The sequence below is a fragment of the Sphaerodactylus townsendi genome, linkage group LG09 (assembly GCF_021028975.2).
Source record: "Sphaerodactylus townsendi isolate TG3544 linkage group LG09, MPM_Stown_v2.3, whole genome shotgun sequence".
NCBI lineage: Eukaryota > Metazoa > Chordata > Lepidosauria > Squamata > Sphaerodactylidae > Sphaerodactylus > Sphaerodactylus townsendi.
Window position 1 is genome coordinate 13264405 of NC_059433.1, and position 23226 is coordinate 13287630.

At 47.9% G+C, this 23226-nt stretch overlaps 1 protein-coding gene across 1 annotated transcript in view; it reads right to left on the reverse strand.

Moving 5' to 3' along the window:
* DROSHA (drosha ribonuclease III) overlaps nucleotides 1–23226 on the reverse strand; it is a 132492-nt gene that overhangs the window by 76234 nt on the left and 33032 nt on the right. Inside the window, exons 11-14 of the mRNA XM_048508504.1 lie at nucleotides 20513–20587; nucleotides 13252–13421; nucleotides 9684–9808; nucleotides 7983–8082 (exon numbers count right to left, since the gene is read on the reverse strand). Coding sequence (XP_048364461.1) covers nucleotides 7983–8082; nucleotides 9684–9808; nucleotides 13252–13421; nucleotides 20513–20587 — 470 coding nt within the window. The remainder of the gene's footprint in view (nucleotides 1–7982; nucleotides 8083–9683; nucleotides 9809–13251; nucleotides 13422–20512; nucleotides 20588–23226) is intronic.

Genomic DNA, 23226 nt, shown 5'->3' on the forward strand with positions numbered 1-23226 from the left:
CATGTCGTGTGTGTGTGCTTTCCAGGATGTCTGAATAAATGGACTTATAATCAAAAGCCTTTTTATTTCTGCTCTTTGGAATTCCTTACATTATGGCAGGAATCTAACTCATTTTTTCTCTTGACTGTGTTTGGATCTCTGGTGTTCTAACATGCAGAGATTGAGTACTCTTGACCATGTGAAAGGCACGATAGCCCCCATAGAGGGTTTTGAGCCTTCCCTTCCAGACTCCGAGGATCCGGGAGATGATCCGGTTTCGCTGGTGCCTCTCTCCCGACCTCGGTCCAGTTCGAGTCTGCCTCTCTTCCCTTGGGACGATCGACATGGGTCAGATCGTGTGGAGATGCATGAGAGTTTTGGGGCGCTATCTATGGATCGAGCGCCTGTTGACCGGTTCATTTCCACCCGGCAACGTGTGGATTACAAACCCCAGATGCAGCCAGCCCCTGAGGAGTTTGGATTATCTACCATGCATGCTGACACCCAAGAATCCATTGAAAGGTTCCTGGACAAATACTTCGAGAACATTCCCAGAGATCAGCAGTGGCATAGCACCGGAGCTCGTCCCAAAGTTACAGCGGAAGCAGGGACGATGACGAGGGTTGGATCGATGATCGGAAGAGGGTTCCACACCACCTCGGCAGTACCAAACCCAGGAGCGAACGAGCGAATGGGTGAAACTTTGGAGCAGTTGGAGGCGTGGAGGAAAAACCATCAGAGGAGGAACTGGATCCCGATCCCGAAGTCGTTACCCATGCCCTCGAAAGAAAATTGGGACAGTCGCGGTGGCCATGCTGCGGGACGCCAAACCTGCCTGGGCGCGCGAGCGCGAACTGTCGGAGGCGGAGCGCGCGAATCTGCAACGGGACCGCGAAAGTCTGCAACGGGACCGTGAAAAGCAACGCAAGGAAATCCAAATGGAGTTGGACCGTGAAAGAGAAGCATTGCGTCAACAGTATCAACAGAATCTAACGATTCATGACAAAGTGCTGGATCAGTCCAAACTGGATTTACAGCGCCAGCGCGACAACATCAAAGCCATCCAAACCCAGAATGAACTGACTTTAGCCGTTCAACGAGACGAAAGAGCTAAATTGGATCGAGAGAGGGCAGCTTTGCACGCGCACCAAGATGCCTTAACACGCAAGGAAAGGGAATTGGCTGAACGGGAGCAAACTCTACGACGGCAACATGAGACGTTGGTTAGAGCCCCGGTTGGTGCCTACACCTTCACCCCGGCACCGGCGGCCCCCGCTCCTGACGGAGGCGCGAGCCTCGCGGCCCGGTTCCAGCTTTTCAACCTGGGGCGCCTCCTCAACCCCCCGCTCCTCCAGCCCCTACCTATCCAGTACAACAACCAGGATACATGCAGCAGCAACCCCAACACGCACCTAGAGCGATTGAAAGAGGGTTCTACAGACCCCCCATCCCAGCTCGTTTTGATGGTACCGCGTCCAAACTTCCTTACTTTATTCTGCAACTCGATGCTCGTATGCAAGAATTTCATGATCTATATCGTTCGGAACGCGAAAAAATACGAGACATTGGGTCGGTGTTGGATGGGGTAGCCGCTGAGTGGTTTGTTTCTCTTTATGAATTGCAGGGGCGATACCGCGCGGTGGCGGGCTTCCTCCAAGCGTTAAGCGCATTCGATTCCAAGATCCCAATGCTGAAAACGATGCCATCCGTACAGTAAAATCCATCCAACAGGGCAACCGCTCCTTTGCTGATTTTGCCCGTGAATTCCACGCAGCGGCCAGTAAACTTCCACCGGACTGGCCCGGCGCATGAAATGCGAGTATTTTTTCGAAGCAATGGATATTAAACTCCGTGAAACAGTGATCCTTATTCAGATCCCGCAACGGCTATGCGGATTGGATCGAGCTTCGGCTTCGCAGGTTGCTGCCCGTCTTGCCTATGCCCGCGCTGGAGGCCGCCCACGCGAAACCAGCCAACATGCCGCGCCGACGCTAGAAAACCAAGCCCGGCCGTAGCGGCCGAGACCACGTCGGAACGCCCGTCGCCGTTTGGGATTGTGCCTCTATTGCGAGGAGGTCCTGGCCACCTGGCTGCCAACTGCCCGAAGAAGCAGAAGCCTCCTCCGGGGGCCCGCACTCCGTCTGCCAAGCCCCCACGCAAATCCAGCCTGCCAACTCAAGGATGCGTCCAAAGCTACTTTTGATGAGGAGGTCGAAGAGGAAGAAACTGTGCTTAGTCTTTCAGCGGCACCCGTGGATCTTAATCCTTCTCCTGATCTGGTGAGTGAAGGCAATCGCCCATTACTATTTTGACTTCCTTAGCCAACCCCAGTAAACATACGCAGCATTTTGGCCTCTGCACTTGTGGACTCAGGTTGCTCCCACTGTCTTATGAAACCGCAAGTGGCAGAGGAACTTCGGTTTAGACCGAAGTTCCCTTGGTGAAGCCCATTCCTTTCACCCAAATGGGCCGGTAGCCCACTGGGTGGTGAGGGTCCGGCCCGGTTCAAAACCCAACGGTACTTCTCCGTTGCAGCGATCATTGGGAAAAGATTAGTTTCATTCTTGCTCCAGTTGCAAAGCACTCCATTGTTTTAGGTATGCCATGGCTACTTTTACACGAACCAACCTTCGTTTGGAAGGAGCGAATCCTTCAATTCTCGGATCCCCTGCGGAGATCACATGGATGGGGGAAGATCCATCGGTAGGGGAGGGGGAGCAACCATCGCTACAGCTTTCAATGTACTGTCGGCTCCCCTTGCTGTAGAAATCCCCAAAGTATCAAGACCTATCTAGAGTTTTCCAGGAACAGGAGTCGCGATCAGCTTCCCCCATAGAGATACCGATTGCAAGATCCTGCTACAACCCGGAGCCCAATTACCTAAGGGTAGGATCTATCGTATGAGTCCCACTGAGGAAAAGGAGCTCCGCGCCTTCTTAGATAAAAAATTTAGCCCGCGGATTCATACGGCGAGCCACAAAACACACCCATGCCGCCCCTGTTTTATTTGTTAAGAAAAAGGACGGTTCGTTAAGACTTTGTACTGATTATAAGTGGACTAAATGCTGTTTCCATCTCCAACAAATATCCTTTGCCATTAATAAAGGACCTCTTGGATGCCCTAGGCAAAGGCCGGATTTTTACCAAATTGGATTTGCGGAAGCTTATTATCGTGTCCGCATCGCTGAAGGGGTACGAAACATTTAACAGCATTTAATACAAAATTCGGGCAATATGAATATTTGATAATGCCCTTCGGATTAGCTGGGGCCCCAGGGGGTTTCATGCCCCTCGTAAGCGGAGGATTACATCATTTCTTGTACAAGGGAGTAGTCATTATATTTGGATGATGTTTTGATTTACTCACAGACCCTGGAAGAGCATGAGGCTTTAGTCCGGGAAGTTTTACAAGCGTTTACTTGATAACTCCCTCTTTGCCAAGTTGTCAAAATGCTGTTTTCACCAAACCTCCATACACTACCCGGGCTATCGAATATCCTCTGACGGTCTAGAAATGGACCCGGCTAAAAGTGGTCGCAGTGGTTGACTGGCCTCCCCCACCAATAGAAGGGAATTGCAATCTTTCTTAGGCTTTGCTAACTTCTATTGTGACTTCATTCCCCATTTTGCCAAACTTGCCTTACCGCTCACTGATCTTTTACACACTAAAGGAAAAGGGCGTAGCGGCCAAGCCCGGCCCCTCCCCTGGTCGCAGGAATGCCAATTAGCGTTCCAGCAGCTGAAAACAGCTTTCACAACTGAGCCAATTCTGACACATCCCGACCCTGAGCTTCCTTTCATCGTTCACGTGGATGCTTCGGACAAGGCGCTGGGCGCTGCCCTCTTGCAGAAAAATAAAGACAATAAATTGGTACCATGTGCTTATTTATCCAAAAAAATTTTCTGGTTCGAACTAAACTGGACTGTCGGAGATAAAGGAAACCGCTGCCATCAAACTTGCATTGAGCACTTGGTGCCATTGGTTAGAAGGAGCCAAGCACCCCTTTCAAGTCTGGTCGGATCATAAAAATTTGGCTGCGGTTTCCACACCCTCAAAATGTCCGCTAAACAATTACGTTGGGCTGATTTTTTCTCTCGCTTTTCCTTTACGGTCCATTTTCCCCGGTAAAAGCAATAAGCTGGCTGATGCATTGTCCGCCTCGGGAGGAAAGACGCATCCCTACGGGATATTCCACGCACCGTTCTCTCTGCCTCACAGCTAGGATTGGCTGTCACCCGCTCACAATCCTCGACGTCAACCCCCGCCACGCTCATCCCAGCCATCGTCTCCGCCTTCCTTCAAGAACTCAAGGAGGCGGGATTAGCGAAAAGCTGCCAACAGAGGAAAAAAAGATGCACAGCTACGCGTGGAGGATGGTGTCTGGCAAAGGGGGGGGGGGTTGTTGGTACGTTCCTACTCCCTCCGAAAGCAGGTTCTTCAAGCATGCCATGATGCTCGTCAGGCTGGGCACTTCGGGTTTGTGAAAACCCTTCATCTAGCCCGCCCGCCAGTTTGAGTGGCGCTCTATGCGCAAGGACGTTGAGTCTTACATTAAAGGGTGTTCCATATGTGCGGAGGCCAAGTCAATACCAGGAAAGCCTCATGGGTTACTGAAACCTATCCCCGTTGCCTCCCGACCCTGGCAGGTTATTTCAATGGATTTTATCACTGACTTGCCGAACAGTCACGGGAACACTGTGTTGTGGGTGGTGGTGGATCTCTTCTCCAAACAGGCGCATTTCATTCCTTGCACCACCATACCTTCAGCTCCCAAACTAGCCTGGTTGTTCATTCAACACATCTACCGCCTACATTCCTCTCCTGAGAAGGTGGTATCGGATCGTGGCCCTCAATTCATTTCATGATTTTGGAAGGCTTTCCTGGAGTTGTTGGGAACCACACCAGCAGTCGCCCTACCACGTTCAAAGTGGCGGGCAAAGTGAGCGGATCGAACAGAACACTAGAGCAATATTTACGTTGTTATACAAACTACCATCAGGACAACTGGTGTGAATTGCTTCCCTTCGCAGAGTATGCTTACAATAATGCAATTCATAGCAGTACGCATGAAAACCCCATTAGTAGTCTCTGGCCGATCCTTCCCGCCCGTTGCCCCAGCTGCCGGCGGAGGTATTGCAGCCACCAGAATTCAATCAATGGATTTTGTCACTAGCTGAAGGCTGGAAGTCAGTTCAGTCTACCTTAAAACAGGCTCAAGAAGCCCAAAGTTTCAGGCAGATAAACACCGCTCAGAATTCCCCTTACGTGTTGGAGCTTGGGTTTATTTGTCCACTAAAAACCTTCCAGACGTGCATAAATACTCAAAACTTGGCAGGAAATGTGTGGGTCCCTTTCAGATTACAAAAGTGATCAATGATGTTACTGCTCGCTTAGATCTGCCTAATTCACTAAGTAACATTCATCCCGTCTTTCATTCCAGCTTGCTCAAGGAGGCTCCAGCTTCAGATGCCTGGCACGACCCTCCGGAGACACCCCCGCCAGTTATAATTGATGGACATAAGCATTATGAGATAGACGCTATCCTGGACTCTCGCTTCTTTCGCAAACGTCTACAATATCTGGTGGCATGGGTTGGCTATTCTTCTGGCCATAATCAATGGGTGTATAAGGAGAATATCGATGCCCCCTCTTTAATTGCTGCATTTCACCAAGCTTTTCCGGACAAACCGGGGGAGGGGGAAAAAGGGGAGATTTCTTTTAGGGGAGGCAGAGTGTAAGGATCTCAGTCGTTCTTGTTTCCCTTGCAGCCTAACCTGACCTTGACGGAGGTTCTTTTGGCCGGGCGTCTGGCCAGGACCTGCACCAACCTTGTGAGAATGCTTATCTCGCTGTTGCATAGTAGAATTCCGTTCTCATGAGAACGGGGCAGGGGGGATGGGTTAGTCAGCATTATAACCTGTTGTTTGAGCGGGGATGCTCATTCCTGCCATGTCGTGTGTGTGTGCTTTCCAGGATGTCTGAATAAACGGACTTATAATCAAAAGCCTTTTTATTTCTGCTCTTTGGAATTCCTTACACTTCCTTTCTTGTAAGTAGCCTCAAAGAGGTTTGCAAACTCGTTTTCCCTTCTCCTCCACACAACAGACACCTTGCGAGGTAGGCGGGCTGAGAGAGCTTTGATAGTGTTCTGTGACTGGCCCAGGGTCCCCAGCAGACTTCATGTGCAGGAGCAAGGAAACAAATCCAATTCACCAGGTAAGAGTCCGCCACTCATGTAGAGGAGTGAGGAATCAAACCTGGTTCTCCAAATTAGAGTCTGCTGTTGTTAACAACTACACCACATTGGCTCGGAAATGACTGAAAGAGTATGAATCCCAGCACCCCAGTTCTTAGTCCAACACACATGCCTGGGTCTAACATGCTCTAGTACAGTAATTCTCAACCTGGGGGTCGGGACCCCTTTGGGGGTCGAACGACCCTTTCACAGGGTCGGCCAAGACTCTCTGCATCAGTGTTCTCCACCTCTAAAATGGATAAATGTAAGGGTTGGGGGTCACCACAACATGAGGAACTGTATTAAAGGGTCGCGGCATTAGGAAGGTTGAGAACCACTGGTCTAGTATAATTCCCTACAGAATTACAGGATCCATTAGCATTCTGCACAGCACAGTAACTCTTGTGATTATCGCACTGGAACAGGAAAATAACACATACTAAGTTCCTAATAGTTTAGGGCGGGAAGGTAGATGCAGATCTAGTTTTTTATTTGTGTGAATATTTTACAACGCCCTGACCTGGATATCTCAGGTGAGCCTGATCTCGTCAGATCTCAAAAAATAAGAAGGGTCAACCCAGGTAAGTATTTCGGCAGGAGACCTGAAAGGAATACCTGAGTTGTGATGCAGAGGCAGGCAATGGCAAACCACCTCTGAACATCTCAGAGTGAGGTGGACCGATTGCTCTCATGGTGCAGGGAAAATAACCTGGTTCTTAATACTAACAAGACAAAGGAGCTTATAGTGGACTATAGAAGGAATAGCTCAGAAATTCAGCCCTTGACTATAAATGGAGATCAAGTAGAGTGGGTGGCTAGTTTTAAATTTCTGAGCGCCATGATGAAAGAGGACTTGACCTGGGGCATACAGACTGCCGCGGTGGTTAAGAAGGCCCAGCAAAGACTGTACTATCTGAGACTTTTAAGGAAACAACAACTGAATGGAAAACTCCTGGTGTCCTTTTACCGCTGTGCTATAGAGAGTGTCTTAACCTACTGCATCTGTGTATGGTTCTCCAGTTGCACAGTGGCAGATAGGAAGGCGCTCCAAAGGGTGATCACTACTGCACAGAGGATTATCGGCTGCCCTCTCCCCTCCTTGGAAGAACTCGATAATTCCCGAAGCCAAAAAAAAGCCCAAAATATTCTGAGAGACCCGTCTCATCCAGCACACTCTCTTTTTGAACTGTTACCATCCGGCAGACGATACAGGTCTTTCAAAACTAGGACAAAGAGGCTTAGAGACAGCTTCTACTCTAGAGCTGTGGCGATGCTGAACTCCGCGGCTTCGTGTTGATGTGTTTGGGGCTGTGTGGGGATGGGTGGAGGAAGGGGAAAGTGAGGGTGGGGTATGAGTCTGAAATTGTGTGCATCGAGGAATGCTGCTGTAAATTTCGTTGTGCGTGCACAAAGACAAAAAATGCTTATGCTTATGCTCTTGACATGAAAACCCCACCAGGGGTTGCCATAAGTCAGATGTGACTTGACCAGCAGTCCCTCTGACTGTTTCCCAAAATGGCATGTGGAACTCTGGGCCACCAGGGAGAGTTCCTCCTGTAGGGCAGTTTTTTATCCATGCTGCACCAATATGGTGGCAGCGCGGCTGCGCGCACGCGTGGCTTACATGGAACATTGCTCCTGAACGCAAAAAAAGCTTTCTAATGCGATAAGCAGCCGCTATTCATATTGATGAAGCTGGATAAAATGCAGCCATGCAAACAAAACAAAAAGGCGTAGACCATTCACAAATACGAACTCTTAGCGTACCTCTCTTTGTACTAATTTCTGTTTATCGGCCTGTTTCACTTTGGGACTGTTGGCCAGCAGGTGGCGCAATTTTACGTAGCTTTTCCACAGCTTTTGGTACCTGAGGAGAAAAAGCAAAAATATATATTAACACATATGAAACGAACATACTGTATGTAGAATTATTTATGCCTAATAAAGGTTTACTGTACTGTACTATATTAACACAGTTATGCTCTGCCACGGAGTAGTCTTTCTTTTTTTATGCATTAAAAATGTCTTTAAAAGGACTGACCACAGAAAGAGAGCACAGACACACGAATCGGCCTCGTACCTAGTCAGACTGCAGGTTTATCCCAGTCATAACTGTCTCCTTTGACTGGCAATAGAGCGTTCCCCCACGGACAGCTTTATAAAGACTCACGCACCCAGATTTCTATTTTAAACGCTTTAGAAAAGGAACGTGTGGTTCTTGGGACCTTAGCTAACGGACTTCACTTAGTTCCCAATATCAGACTCTTCTCCGGGTGAAATTTTTTCTCGAAAAGACAGGACATCATTTGCAAATTTTGAAATAACTGGCTCTATGGCCCCTTCCGCACACGCAAAATAATGCATTTTCAAACCACTTTCATAACTGTTTGCAAGTGGATTTTGCTCTTCCGCACAGCTTTAAAGAGCACTGAAAGCAGTTTGAAAGTGCATTATTCTGCGTGTGCGGAATGAGCCTATGTTAAGTAGGGTGCCTGGGATGGTACTGGTTGAATGAGGAAGATCATTGACTGCAACAGCACGGAATTGCAACGCAGAGATGCAGCCCACTAGCCATTTCCCAGTTGGACTCCTGAAAGAGACTGAATTTCCTGGCAGGGTCTGGGCACATGTGTGCCCTGTGCCCCCGCCACACCCCGAAACACCTCCGCCCTGCCCACACCACGCCCCTGGACTGGCACACACCCAGGGCAAAACGCCCCCCCAGTCCCCTGGGCGCTACGCCACTGGTCAGAATAGGTTGGGGTGTGCTGGCATGAGTACTCCGGGAGGATCACAGTGACAGCATTTTTCAAACACCAAACAGATATGGTGTTATTGAAATGAAATACTAGGACTGCGAACCTGAGTGCTCTTGCTAATCAGAGGGAAAACAAAGCACTTTAAATGCCCCCAAAATATTACTGTGAAATGCAAAATAATCACTGGATGGGGTGGGGTGGGGGGAGGATCACATCTGCAATGCAAATTCAAAATACCAAACAAAAACAACTTTAGACAAATCTATCATCCCCTAAAAAAGCTCCAGAGCATCGGGAGAAAGTGCATTTCCCTAATTTTAGTGGAAACGTGAGTTCAGGCATCTGTCCACCAGAGACGAAAAATAAGAAGAGGAGGAGGAGGAGGAGTTTGGACTTATACCCCACTTTTCTCTAAGGAGTCTCAAAGCAGCTTACAAACTCCTTCCCTTCCTCTCCCCACAACAGACATCTTGTGAGGTTGGTGGGGCTGAGAGAGTTCTGAGAGAACTGTGACTGGCCCAAGGTCACCCAGCAAGCTTCATGTGGAAGAGCAGAGAGGCAAATCCAGTGCACCAGATAAGAGTCCTGTGCTCATGTGGAGGAGTGGGGAATCAAACCCGGTTGACCAGACTATAGGCCACCTCTCTTTACCACCACACCACACGAAAAGCAAGCGCGACCCAGCTAGATTGGATGGTTAACCGCTTACTGTGGATCTCCGGCATAACTGAGCTGCGCAGGCCGTATTCCAAAGTGGACTATAATGGGGAAGGTAATCACATCAGGATTGAACTGCTCACGGTCCAGTTGATCGATACGAACGGAGCTGGGCTTCTAGAGTGAAGGGAGAGAAAAAAGACCAAGCACTTAACTCTAATTAACTCTAATTAAGAGCAGCTCTACTGAAGATGTTATCGCAGCGCACCTAGAGGGGTACCCTACTTTCTGAAACAGTTAACATCCCCTCTGTAGAAAACAGCTGCACTTAACTGGTTCTAGCTGCGTTCCCTTCACCCGGACAATTATTATTATGTTCTGTAGATGGTGCCAACATGTTCCTGGCTCTCAAGTCACAGCAGGTTTATGGCAACCCTGTAGGGCAGCGATGGCGAACCTTTGGCACTCCAGATGTTATGGACTACAATTCCCATCAACCCCTGCCAGCATGGCCAATCGGCTGTAGGGTTTTCAAGGCAAGAGAATTTCTCAATTGCTTTGCCCCTGCCTGCCTCTGTGTCACGTCCCTGGTATTCTTTTGAGGTCTCCCATCCAAATACCTGCCAGGGCTGACCTTGCTTCTGAAATCACAGTGGGAAAGACCACAAATCTTCCGGATGCTCACATAGCGTACTCTGGAGCCTGCTCTCCCTTGCCTAGGCAGGAGACAAACTGGAGCAGGTGACTCCCAGACAGGAAACAGGAAGCAAAACAAGTGATTTGATCCTGCCTCCTTAGTCCAACAGCTGAGAATCACCTACTCGGGATGTCCTCCTGCCCTTCAAAGAGAAAAACAAATCTATGGCTACTTCAGAAGAGAAGAGCAGTCTGCTAAATCAGACGAATGGTCCATCTAGTTCCACATTCGGTTTCACAGTGGCCAACCAGATGTCCCCGGAAGGCATACAAACAGGGCATGGGGGTCAAAGCCTCCCCCATCGTATCCCCTTCCATTAGTATTCAGAGGGTTACTGCCTCGGGACATGGAGGCTCCATTTCATTGGTGAAGATAACTGCCACTGAAGATCCACTCTTCCATAAACGTGTCTAATGCTCTTTCAGAGCCATTTATATTGGTTACCATCACCATAACCCATGGCACTTCTGGGTGATGTTGGTTTTCCAGGCTGTGTGGCTGGGGTCTGGAACATCTATGGATGCCACTTCAGAGGCACAGCAAGATGTATTTCTCTCCATGGAACAAACTACCAGACCACAGCTACACAGCCCGGAAAAAAAAAGAAGAAGAGGAAGAGGAAGAGAAAGAGGAAGAGGAAGAGGAAGAAGAAGAAGAAGAAGAAGAAGAAGAAGAAGAGTTTGGATTTATATCCCCCCTTTCTCTCCTGCTGCAGACTCAAAGGGGCTTACAATCTCCTTGCCCTTCCCCCCTCACAACAAACACCCTGTGAGGTAGGTGCGGCTGAGAGAGCTCTGAGAAGCTGTGACTAGCCCAAGGTCACCCAGCTGGCGTGTGTGGGAGTACACAGGCTAATCTGAATCCCCCAGATAAGCCTCCACAGCTCAGGCGGCAGAGCTGGGAATCAAACCCGGTTCCTCCAGATTAGATACACAAGCTCTTATCCTCCTACACCACTGCTGCTCCCACAGCACCCAGTTGACTGCAGCCATGAAAACCTTCGAGAACAAATTCCACTTGATCTATTTCCTCTTTTGTGTGCGTGTGCATGTGCGTGTGTGTGTGGGCGGAGGGGGGGTGTTAAAATCCAGTCACAATAACTTCCACACCGTCTCTACAATCCTCTTCAGTTAAAAGTCAACTTATCACTTGCTCCAAAGAAGTACTGTTTGGTGCCAAGATCTGGCCCAGTAATTTGGTCATTTGGGCAAAGGATGCATCTACTGAGCAAAGTAGAAAGCATATTAAGTGCAAATTTGAATAGTGTTTATGGTGCACCTTGATTTCTTGAAGGGTAAGGGAGAAAGAAATGTGACAATTTTGTTGTTCACCACCCGGAGCCCTTCGGGGATCGGGCGGTATAGAAACTGAAACAATAAAATAAATAAATAATGAAGGAATATATAGCTGGGAGTGCGGGGAACGCTGCAGCCAATTCCATTTTGGTAACTCCTAATGCACCCTAGGGCTTGGCAGACAAGTAGCTATTCAATAATATGCAGAGTAGAATTTGTTTGGCCATGGAAACCAAACATCTGGAGGCCGAGCATTATGCAGGCAGAGTGTCGCCACAACATCATGTCTGCATAGAACAGATCACAATCAACTGAGGTAACATATGTATGGCTCCTTGATTAGAAACGCAACAGGAACCGTACAGTATTTCTATACAGGATGGACTTTGGATTAAAGCTATGTAGTATAACCCATCTGGACGGCCCAGGCTAGCCTGATCTTGTCAGATCTCAGCAGCAAAGCATAGAATCATAGAGTTGGGCCATAGAGACCACAAGGGTCACCAAGTCCAACCTCCTGCCATGCAGGGACACACAATCAAAGCACCCCTGATAGATGACCATCCAGCCTCTGTTGAAAAACCTCCAAAGTAGGAGACTCCACCACACTCAGAGGCAGCGTATTCCACTGTCAAACAGCCCGTACCATCAGGAAGTTCTTCCTAATGTTTAGATTAAATCATTGTTTCCTGTATCTTGAATCCATCACTCTTTGTCCTAGTTTCTGGAGCAGCAGCAAACAAGCTCGCTCCATCTTCAACATGACACCTCTTCAAACATTTAAATATATAAAGCAGAGTCGGCACAATTACTACTGGGGGGGGGGAGACACCCCACCCCCAACCCCCTGCCCAGGGAGTCCAGGATTGTTATACAGAAAGGGGCAATGGCAAACCACCTCTGATCATGGCAAACCACCTCTGTCTTGGAAACCCGACCGGGGTCACCTTAAACGGGCTGTGACTCGACACCACTTTCCACCCCCAGCAGTGAAATCAATGCCAAATCATCTCCTCTTTCTTTAGGGCAGAGGTGTGCGGTACCAGTTGAATTCCAAATCATCTTCAAGGTGTGGGTATTGACCTTTAAGGCCTTACGCGGCCTGGGACCCTTGTACCTTCGGGACCGCATTACCCCATATGTCCCGGCTCGACCTCTGCGCTCAGCAGAGGCCAACTTACTGGCGGTCCCTGGCCCCTCAATGATGCGGCTGGCCTCCACTCGGGCCACAGCCTTTACGGCTCTGGCGCCGGCCTGGTGGAACACTCTCCCACCAGCTGTCCAGGCCCTGCGGGACCTTGGAGAATTCCACAGGGCCTGTAAGACCGAGTTGTTCCACCGGGCCTTTGGAGAGACCAGCCGCTGAGGGTGCCCCAGCCCACCCACCCACTCTGCTCTATATGGGTCCCTAACAGCATCGGGACCCATTACATCTTTTACTGTGGGAGGGCTGCGTAAGGGTTTCGTGGGACACTGTTTTGGGACATAATCTGCTTTAGGATATAATTGTTTTAAATTGTATGTATGTTTTTATATGTGATATTTTACACTGTACACCGCCCTGAGCCCTTCGGGGATAGGGTGGTATATTACATTAAATAAATAATAATAAATAATAATAATAATACCATGCCAGGACTTGTCACGATCATCCCTTTGCATTCTTCCGCATACTTCTGCCACTCAAGCTCTTCCCACTGCAGCATGTTGGCAATCTCCTCTTCCGGGACCAGGGGCTTATTGCACCGCAGCTGGTACAGCAATATCTGGTGCATCGACAGGACCTCCTTCCCTCCATCTGGAAAACAAATGAAACCAGACACGCGCCTTAGAAAACACTTCCAAAGGAACGGGAGTTAGGAATAAAAGAGTAACACGTCGGAAGGCCTATTTCAGACTGCCAGCTGTCCCCGTGAGATCGCCTGTGAGGGTTTCTAGTAGTGAATTAGCAGCCAATACAGGCCTTTAAGCGTCATTAATATCTGCCCCCTTTAATTCACACCATGTGAAATGCATTGCAGTCATCCAACATGGACATGGTTTTGGCCTCCAAGTGACCACTGCAGAGTCCCAGCCTCACTGGTGACTGATGGCAGCCAGAACCAGCTAAGACTGAAGAGGTGACTGTTGTACCACGGGTATAGTGGTTAAAAGCGACAGACTCTAATCTGGAGAACTTGGTTTGTTTCCTCACTTCTCCACATGAGGCCTGCTGGGTGATCCTGGGCCAGTCACAGTTCTCTCAAAACTCTCTAAGGTCGATTCCGCACTCGCGTTATCGACCTAAATTCAAGCTGCATTCGACCTAAGTGCTCCGCACAACCACTGGGATCGACGTGGCTTTCTACCAGCTTCGCCCCGTGTAACGGTCAAATTTCCGACTCCAGTTGGGAACTACTACTTTTTCAGGGAACCACGCTCGAACTCAGCTCGATTCCAGTAAAGTGAGGAATCTTTGGTGCCAGGAGTCCCCCATTCAGCCAATCACAGCTGAGTGTTTCGGGCATGCGTACAGCTGGCCAATCAAAAAACGCCACCTTCGTCCCTCCATTCCTGTGGCAGTTTTTTTTTATAACGTGTGTGGGGATAGACGGAACATGGCTGTAGAACAGTAGCCAATCGGAACGGAGCGGCGAAGAGGCACAGGATGATTCCGCCCTCCAAGCTGGGATCAAGCTGGTTGCAGTGGGGAACAACAATGGCTTCGACCTAGGTCAGTACCCTTCTCAGGGAACTGGGTCGAACCTATTTTACTCGTGTGCAGAATCGCCCTAAGTCTCACCTACCTCACAAGGTTTCTGTTGTAGGGAGAGGAAGGGAAGGAGTTTGTAAGCTGCTTTGAGACTCCTTGAAGGTAGAGAAAAGTTATAAAAACCAACTCTTCTATTGCTATTTGGTATGAACTTTATTGCTTTCTGGCCCACACAAGGTACAACTGGGAATCGATATATCTCAGACGGATGCCCAAAGTTTTACCGCTCACATTTTACATTTACAACCCAAAGGAAAGCATACCGGCTGTCGGCAGAACAATTTGTGACATAAGAGTGAGTTAGTTATGCTTGTTTATTTCACAAGCTCCAAAATTCGGGAACTGCTCTACAAAACAGACTTGCTGCTAAATCTCCCCCCCCCCCTCATCTAATCCATCTATCAACTTCTACAACTGAAACCTTCATGCCATGCCATTGATAAGGAAACCAAAAATGAGAAAGTCTGAAGACATCATTTAAAGTCTGAAGACATCATTTACCTCTAATTTTTTAAACAACCTCTTACTCATAAAAAAATTGCATGGTTCACAGTGAACGTAAGACTGTTGAGATAAAACAGGAAGCCCACATCCGATTTCTGTAAGTACATCTCAAGAATTTGCTCTAAAAGCATTCAGGTGGACAGGGAATTGAAAGGCTCCAGACTAAACCGCAGTATATCAATATCAGGGAGAGTCGAATGAATGTTATCTCAACGGGGATTGTCCAAGTTCACTGAAAAACAAACTGATTCAGTAGGAGGCCAGTCTAAATTCCGGTTTCAATCTTTCATAGTAAACAAACTCCACTTCCAGTTTTTTGCATTTCTACGTTCACCAAATATTTTGTACTTTCAAGGAATAAAAGCTATTTTTATATTTACTGTGAACCTTCAGATTTACTGGTTATTGTTGCTTTTTAGGAGAGAGAGTTATCTGCTCAGATAAAAGTGTGCATTTCTCAGAAAGCACACCAGAATTGAAGTATCATGACTCTTGTAAGCTTAAATACATTCTTAACAGAGTACCAGTGAATAAATGCTATTCCATATGCGCCCCCCCCCCCCAATAAATCCATGCACAAGCAGAACTAGCAAATCAGGACATTATTCTGTATGGAGAAGTTTTTGTCATGAGAGCCTATCATAGTCCAGAAAAGACATAGGTCTAGAACCAATGGTGGGATCCCAAAATGTTAGTAACAGGTTCCCATGGTGGTGGGATTCAAACTGTGGTGGAGCGCCAATGGGGCTGGGTGGGCATGATGGGGGCTGTTATGTCTCAAAGAATCAGGAGTCGGAGGAACAAAACATGGTGCTTTATTTCAAAGCTGCTACTCACACATAGCCTAAAATCACTCTGCAGCTGTGCTCAATATAACACACCTACTGATTACCAATTCCAGTGCAACAGCTGCAGACTCTTAAAACAATACAGTACCTCAACAATCAATACAATACATTACACCCCTTCCCCCTAACTCCTGTAATAATCTGGTGGGATTCTCTTTCGCTGAGATCGTCTCAGCTCCCACTCTGGCTCCTGAGTCTGTGTTTGTTCCTGGTTCTGCAAAACAATTGGACCCTTTGCTGTTTCCTTATCCTGCATCTCCATCTGTGCCCTTAACGCCCCAGGTTCCTCTGGGACAATTGGACTATTTACTGCTTCCTCATCCTGCAGCTCCATCTGCCCCCTTAACGCCCTAGATTCGAGGACCTGGGGTTCCTGATCTACTGTTGGACCTGGCACTCTCTTCCTTACTTGGTCAACCTGTCTCGGGATCAGCCGCTCCTCTTCAGTTTCCACCCTATAAGACAAGGGCCCTGTCGGCTGCCTCACAACTGCTGGGACCCAACATGGACCTGCTCCATAATTTCGGACATACACCGTATCATCCCTATCAAATGTCCGAGGTGCTTTCAACACCTGATCTTCTTTCCGTGGGCGATCATCAACTGAATCGGGATGCATTCGGTCCAGCAACGTTGTAAGTTTCGATTCATTAGCAACTCCGCAGGACTCCTCCCGGTGGCTGTGCACGGTGTTATGTGCTGTGTTAACTAAAGATTGGTCAACCGACGGTGCCAAGCGCCCTCTGCTATTCGCTGAGATGCATCTTTCAGTGTAGGCAGCCTCCTTTCTGCCTGCCCATTGGTAGCAGGATGAAAAGGGGCCGAGGTCACCGCGCGAATAACTCCCGTGGCCAGGAATACTCTAAACTCCTTGGATACAAACGCTGTCCCATTATCCGATACCACCGTATCCGGGAGGCCATGGGTTGCAAATAACTTACGCAGTGCCCTAATAACTGTTTGTGATGTCATTGACATTACTGGCACTACTTCTAGCCATTTGGAATATGAGTCCACCACGATGAGAAACACCTGGCCTTGGAAAGGCCCTGCAAAATCAATATGTACCCTTGACCATGGTCTTTTTGTGGACTCCCATTGATAGATAGGGGCCTGAGGTGGGGCAGGTCGCGTTATCTGACACTCCCTGCACCTGGCCACCCATTCTTCTATTTCACTATCCATCTTTGGCCACCACACATAACTACAGGCCAATGCCTTCATTCTCACTATTCCAGGGTGCCCTACATGTAAGGCCTCCAGCACCCTAATCCTTAAAGCTGCTGGGATCACTACTTTATTTCCCCACAGTACGAACCCCTTGTGGACAGATATCTTGTGCTGCCTCATTCCAAATGGTCTGAATTTTTCCTCTAACTTACCCAATGGCCAACCCTTCCATGCCCAATTCAAAACTTGGGCAAGCACTGGGTCCTTGGCTGACCTTTCTGCTATTTCTGCCGCTTGCACTGGAGGCTCTGATAACGATTCCAACATCAAAACCTCCAAGAGTGGGGAGTGATCTTCCTCCTCCCTTTGTACTGGCAAGCAACTCAAAGCATCTACATGACCAATTTTCTTTCCCGACTGGTGCTGCAAGACATAATCATATGCATTCAGGAACATTGCCCACCACAACATTCTAGGGGACAATATCTGTGGTGTCTGGCGCTCTGAGGAAAATAATCCCAACAGCGGCTTATGGTCTGTAACAATCATAAATGGTCGCCCATACACTTAATCATGAAACTTCTTAACCCCAGCCACTATTGCTAATGCCTCCTTATCAATTTGCGCGTAATATCGCTCCGTTGTAGACAACGTCCTAGAATAATACGCAATTGGAGCTTCCCGCATATCCTCCAATTGATGGCTCAACACTGCTCCAACTCCATACAGGGAGGCATCGCACGTCAAAATTAATGGCTTCCTCTCATCAAAATGAACCAATACACTTTCGTTTGACATCTCGGAATGCCTTCTCATGCTGACTTGTCCACTGCCACACTGCCCGTTTATCTAATAAACGGTGCAGTGGCTCCGCCATTGTGGCCTTATGCTCTAAGAATGAATGGTAAAAATTTAGCAATCCCAAAAATGCCTGTAACTCTTGCTTTGACTGTGGTGCTGGGGCATCCTGGATGGCCCTCACCTTTGCTGATGTCGGGTGGATTCCCCTTGCATCTACCATGTATCCCAAAACTCTACTTGCGCTACTCCAAACACGCATTTTTCGCGCTTAACGCGCAACCCTACATCTGAGAAGCACTGCAGTACTTTCCGTACCCGTGTCATCAGTTCCTCCTCAGTTGCACCCACTATCAAGACATCATCAAAATATGGTATGACCCCGGCAAGTTTCTTAATATTTCTTCCATCAAGCTCTGGAATATCCAGGAGCTACACTCACTCCAAATTGCAGCCGCTTTACTCTGAATGCCCCTGTGAGTCACTATCGTCTGGGCTTCTGCAGTGGCATCATCGACTTCCAGCTGTTGGTATGCCTGCGCTAGATCTGAATTTTGCAAAACCTTTCCCCTGCCAATGTTGCTAACAACTGACTGACAACTGGCACTGGGTCGGCGGATGTTTCTGAACTGACTTGTTCCTTGTGAACTTATAATCAGCACAAATGCGTACATCACCTTTGGCCTTCAGGGGGGTTAAAATTGGAGTTTCCAATTTTGCATTTTACCACTGGCTCCAATATTCTGTTCCAATAACCGATCTAGTTCTGCAGCCACGTTAGAGCACAAAGCAAATGGAATACGCTGTGATTTTAGACGTATTGGGGGTACTAAAGGATCAAGATGCAATGATATAGGTGGACCCTTATACTGCCCCAGTCCCTCAGCAAACACACTCTTAAATTCTCCCACTAGCACCTCCCATGTCAACTTGCTAACCTCATGAATTCCAGTAATTACAATTCCCAACCTCCCAAACCAGTCCAACCCCAATAGGCTCGTCCGCCTTCCTTCCACTATTAACAATTTCAAACATCCATCAAACATATGATATTTCACATGGACATTACACATGCCAACCACAGGTACTCTATGTCCTTGATAATCCGGAAGTGGTAAGTCACAAGATTGAATGTCCAAATCATCCTGTGGGCAAACTGTTTTATAAGTGTCCCAGGAACCGATGGAGAATGCTGACCCAGAATCCACTTCCATCACACAAGGGACATCCTGGATCTTCACAGTCACCGACAACTTACGCTGGATCTCGGGTTGCACGTGGTTAATTACATCAGCTGCGTAAACACCATCACACTGCTCATGTGGGGGTTGGCCAGTCAAGCCAGCTACATGGGGACAGCAAGGTGCATCCACAGAGTGTGTAGCAGATGAGCCGGGAACATGTCTTCTTGGTCCCTGATGCCTTGTCGCTCTGCACCCCCTCCCAACATGCCCCCACGTTTACAACAGAAACATTGTGCCTCTTTACATTTACACCATTCTCTCTCATGGGGCCCACCACAACTCATACATTTCTCTGTTAACATCCTCCACCTCTGTTGTGGTGGTCTTCTCCATCGCTCATTGCACCATGCTGCAGTCTCTGAATTTCACCATTACCTGGGTCTGCAGTCCCACTGCCAGCTGTTTGCAATCTCTGTGGGCTCCTGGCCTGTCGCACCTCCCCGAGTAGCGCCTCCAGCAAGTTCAAAATTCAAGGCTTCTTGGTATGCAGTTGAAAAGTAAAGTCTGTCTTTGCCAGCAGCACCTATTGCAATGGTGACTCTCTCAGGCCACAGACCAGACGATCCCTTAACATTTCTTCCAAATTGGAGAAATTACATTGTTGTGCCAACCGCCGTAAGACTGCAACATAATCTGCAATGCTTTCCAGTCCCCTCCTGATCACGTTTATAAAAAACACTGGGGCTAGCTATTTCTGACCGGTTGGGGAATGAAATGGTTCCTTAATGCAGTCAATTATCTCTACAAGCGGGGTTGCTGCTAAGTCTCTTCGCGCGCTCAATGCTGAGGCGAGGTCAAACACCCCTTCACCACAGAGGCTCAAAAACACGGCTCTTTTCCTTTCTGGGTCTGTTATGCCATTTGCCAGAAGATTAAATTCCAATCGGGCCTCATAACTCTGCCACTTCAAAGGAAACTCCAAATTAAACTGTTCCAGCTGCCCTTGAAAAGCCATAATTTACTCACAGTCCTTGCTTCACAAAAACTTGCTAGACTCGTCATAAGTTTATCCTCGTCGCCAATATGTTATGTCTCAAAGAATCAGGAGTCGGAGGAACAAAACATGGTGCTTTATTTCAAAGCTGCTACTCACACATAGCCTAAAATCACTCTGCAGCTGTGCTCAATATAACACACCTACTGATTACCAATTCCAGTGCAACAGCTGCAGACTCTTAAAACAATACAGTACCTCGCAATCAATACAATACATTACAGGGGCGTGGCCGGACATTCAATGGGTGGGGCATTCCTGGGCGGGGCTGTGGCAAGGATGCAGCCGCTGCGCCGGTCCTTGGGCGGGAAACGAATGCACGCAGGCGCAGGCTGCCACGCACGCCGGTGCACCTCCTGCTAGACTGCTTCAAGTTCTGTGCACTACTGCTGAGAGGAGGGGCGTCACTAAGGCAAAAATCACGTGGCAAAATCACCAATTAGTAACTACCTCTCGGCACACACAAATAATTAGTAACCTACTCTCGGGAACCTGTGAGAACCTGCTGGATCCCACCTCTGTCTAGAACCTTTCAGAGAAACAGCCCAAAGTCTAGTTTTCACACCAAACAGGTCTTACCTGGAAGAAACCTCACGAAACGTGGCATGAAATGAAATCGGGGACACGAAGCATCGCTGTTTTCTGCTGAAGGACCTTAAATAAAGAAAATGGAGAGCAATTCAAATACAGATAAGGGGTTTACTCATTACTTGGTACAAATTCCAGAAAAGTAGTAGTAATAGTAGTAGTAGTAGTAGTAGTAGAAGAAGAAGAAGAAGAAGAAGAGGAGGAGGAGGAGGAGGAGGAGTTGTTTGGATTTCTATCCCCCCTTTCTCTCCCGCAGGAGACTCAAAGGGGCTTACAATCTCCTTACCCTTCCCCGCTCACAACAAACACCCTGTGAGGTAGGTGGGGCTGAGAGAGCTCCGAGAAGCTGTGACTAGCCCAAGGTCACCCAGCTGGCGTATTTGGGAGTGTACAGGCTAATCTGAATTCCCCAGAGAAGTACCCATGTTTATCTGCTGGAGTCAAAACAATAGTCTAGTAGCACCTTATATACTTAACAAATATCTTTTGGCATAAACCTTTAAGAGCCTGACAGTCCAATCCGGAAGGATGTGGGGAGAATTGACCTGGGGGGGTGGTGTGGGCCTGCGCCAGTGGATATGCCTCCCTGAAGCAAAGGGGCAAACACACAAGTGGGCAGATGCTGCAGCCCTCTACGATGCCTGGGGGAAGAGCATGAAATGTTATGGCAGATAAGGTCAGATTGAAGTTGAAGCACTTCCTGAAATTAAAAATGGAGGATATTTACAAAAGGCATGTAACCTCTCAAGAGAAGTTGATCTGATATATTCACAGTCTGCATACAACTGAATCCTCAGAGCGGAGATCAGGCGGTACTTAAAGAACATGAGGATTTCTCTACCAATGTGTTTCTTGACATCTCCCAAACTTTTTCGGACCACGCAACTCTGTGGTAATCCAGGGAACTGGATTTCATCCCAAGGAGGAGAGGGATCAACGAGGGCAACCTTGAAAACAGCTTCAAGGGGCTTTTGGTTCCCCGCTTCCACTGAGGCCTCAACAGATCGTGCATTCTAGGTTTCCAGTAGGATTTGTGGGCCTTCTCGGGCACGCCATTTTGGTCAGAGGTAGAGCCACATTTGCGCGGTCAGGCTGCAGTTCAAAGCAAACTTCCTGAAACTAAACCCTCTCTCAAAGGATCAGTGGAAACGATTAAGTCCAAGGTGTGATCTCCTTCGTGTGTCGAGTCACTCAAGATTTAGAAGAAAACCAAGCCAGTCAAAGAGGCTGTAAAATCCTGGGCCAGTCCCAGAAAATATTCACTAGCTTCAGTCGTCCGTCCACTGCGATAGGGGACCGCACGGAAATTCCCTGTTTCTGTGCGGAATTGAGCCGACTGTGGGAACTCTGCCCGTCCGCAGTTGCCCAATCTGTGCAGCTCCAGGACTGTGTCTGCACAGCCATGCAACCTACAGGGAACACTGACTGGCTTATTTCAGAATTGTAGTAAAGCAAATAATGAATATTCACACAGTGCATTCCACAGTTGCATCCAATTCAATTCAATTCAATAAGCCTTTATTGGCATATACACGACAGTATAAAAATACAGTTCCAGTTAAGAAGTGGATAGTAAAAAACTTCGCGTTTGTCCTACATTCAGTTTACAAACTTCTGACAAAAACTTTGCCACTATAAGGCAACAATGAAAATCCTGAGAATTTAAAAGCGTAACTACTTTATCTGATTCAGTATAAACAATTATAGAGTCTATGGCTTGGGATAACAAACTGGATCAGAGTTCTTGGTATAATAAGCAGTTCAGGAGAATGTGTGGGATGGAATCCAGCTGTCCTATGCTACAGGTACAGAACCTCTTATCGCTTGGAAGACCTTTAAGTCTTCCTCCATGTAGCGGAGATGGCATGATGTTAAATCTAGCCAGCATATAGGTTCTCCTGTGTATGGGATTTGTGAGCGCTGTAATATAATAGGCTGGGTATCCCTGCGTGAAAGGAATGGACATATTCGTTGGTGAACAAGATTTATTTGCCAAGCTCTGCAGTTGTTGATAGTCCGTTGCTAACAGCCTCTCTTTGATGAGGGCAAAAGTTTCAGTAAAGGTTAGCATATTGAAGGAGTCACTGTCATAACCCAGAATTGTAGTAAAGCAAATAATGCGTATTGACACAGTGCATTCCACAGTTGCATCATGCAAGCAAAACATGCAGTATTTGGCTCAGAATTTACCATCCAAAGGAATTGGAGAAATACGGTATGTGGGAGAGATTGTGACATATTACAGAGAAATGTGTCATTTTAAAGGGCAGTTTTGTCAAAGTATAATATTGTTTATTTCCAGAGTGAGGCACAGAAAGGCCTGGAGCCCCGGGGAGCCACCTGATTGTCTGTGGCCTCCCACACTCTGACTGGGCAAGTAACTACATGGTGCAGAGAGGGAGGAGGTTAAATTCCTTGTCAGTACGTTCTGTGGGCGCTTTTGGTCTGAAACGCTGCGGATGTTAAGTGCCGCCTGCCTTAACTTTGTGACAAACTAAACTCTGAGGGGAGTAGATCAGCCAAAGAAAGTGACTGATTGAGAGCCAGCGTGGTGTAGTGGTTAAGAGAAGGTGTACTCTAATCTAGAGGACTGGGTTTGATTCCCCACTCTGCCACTTGAGCTGTGGAGGCTTATCTGGTGAACCAGATTAGTTTGTGCATTCCAACACATGCCAGCAGGGTGACCTTGGGTTAGTCACAGTTTT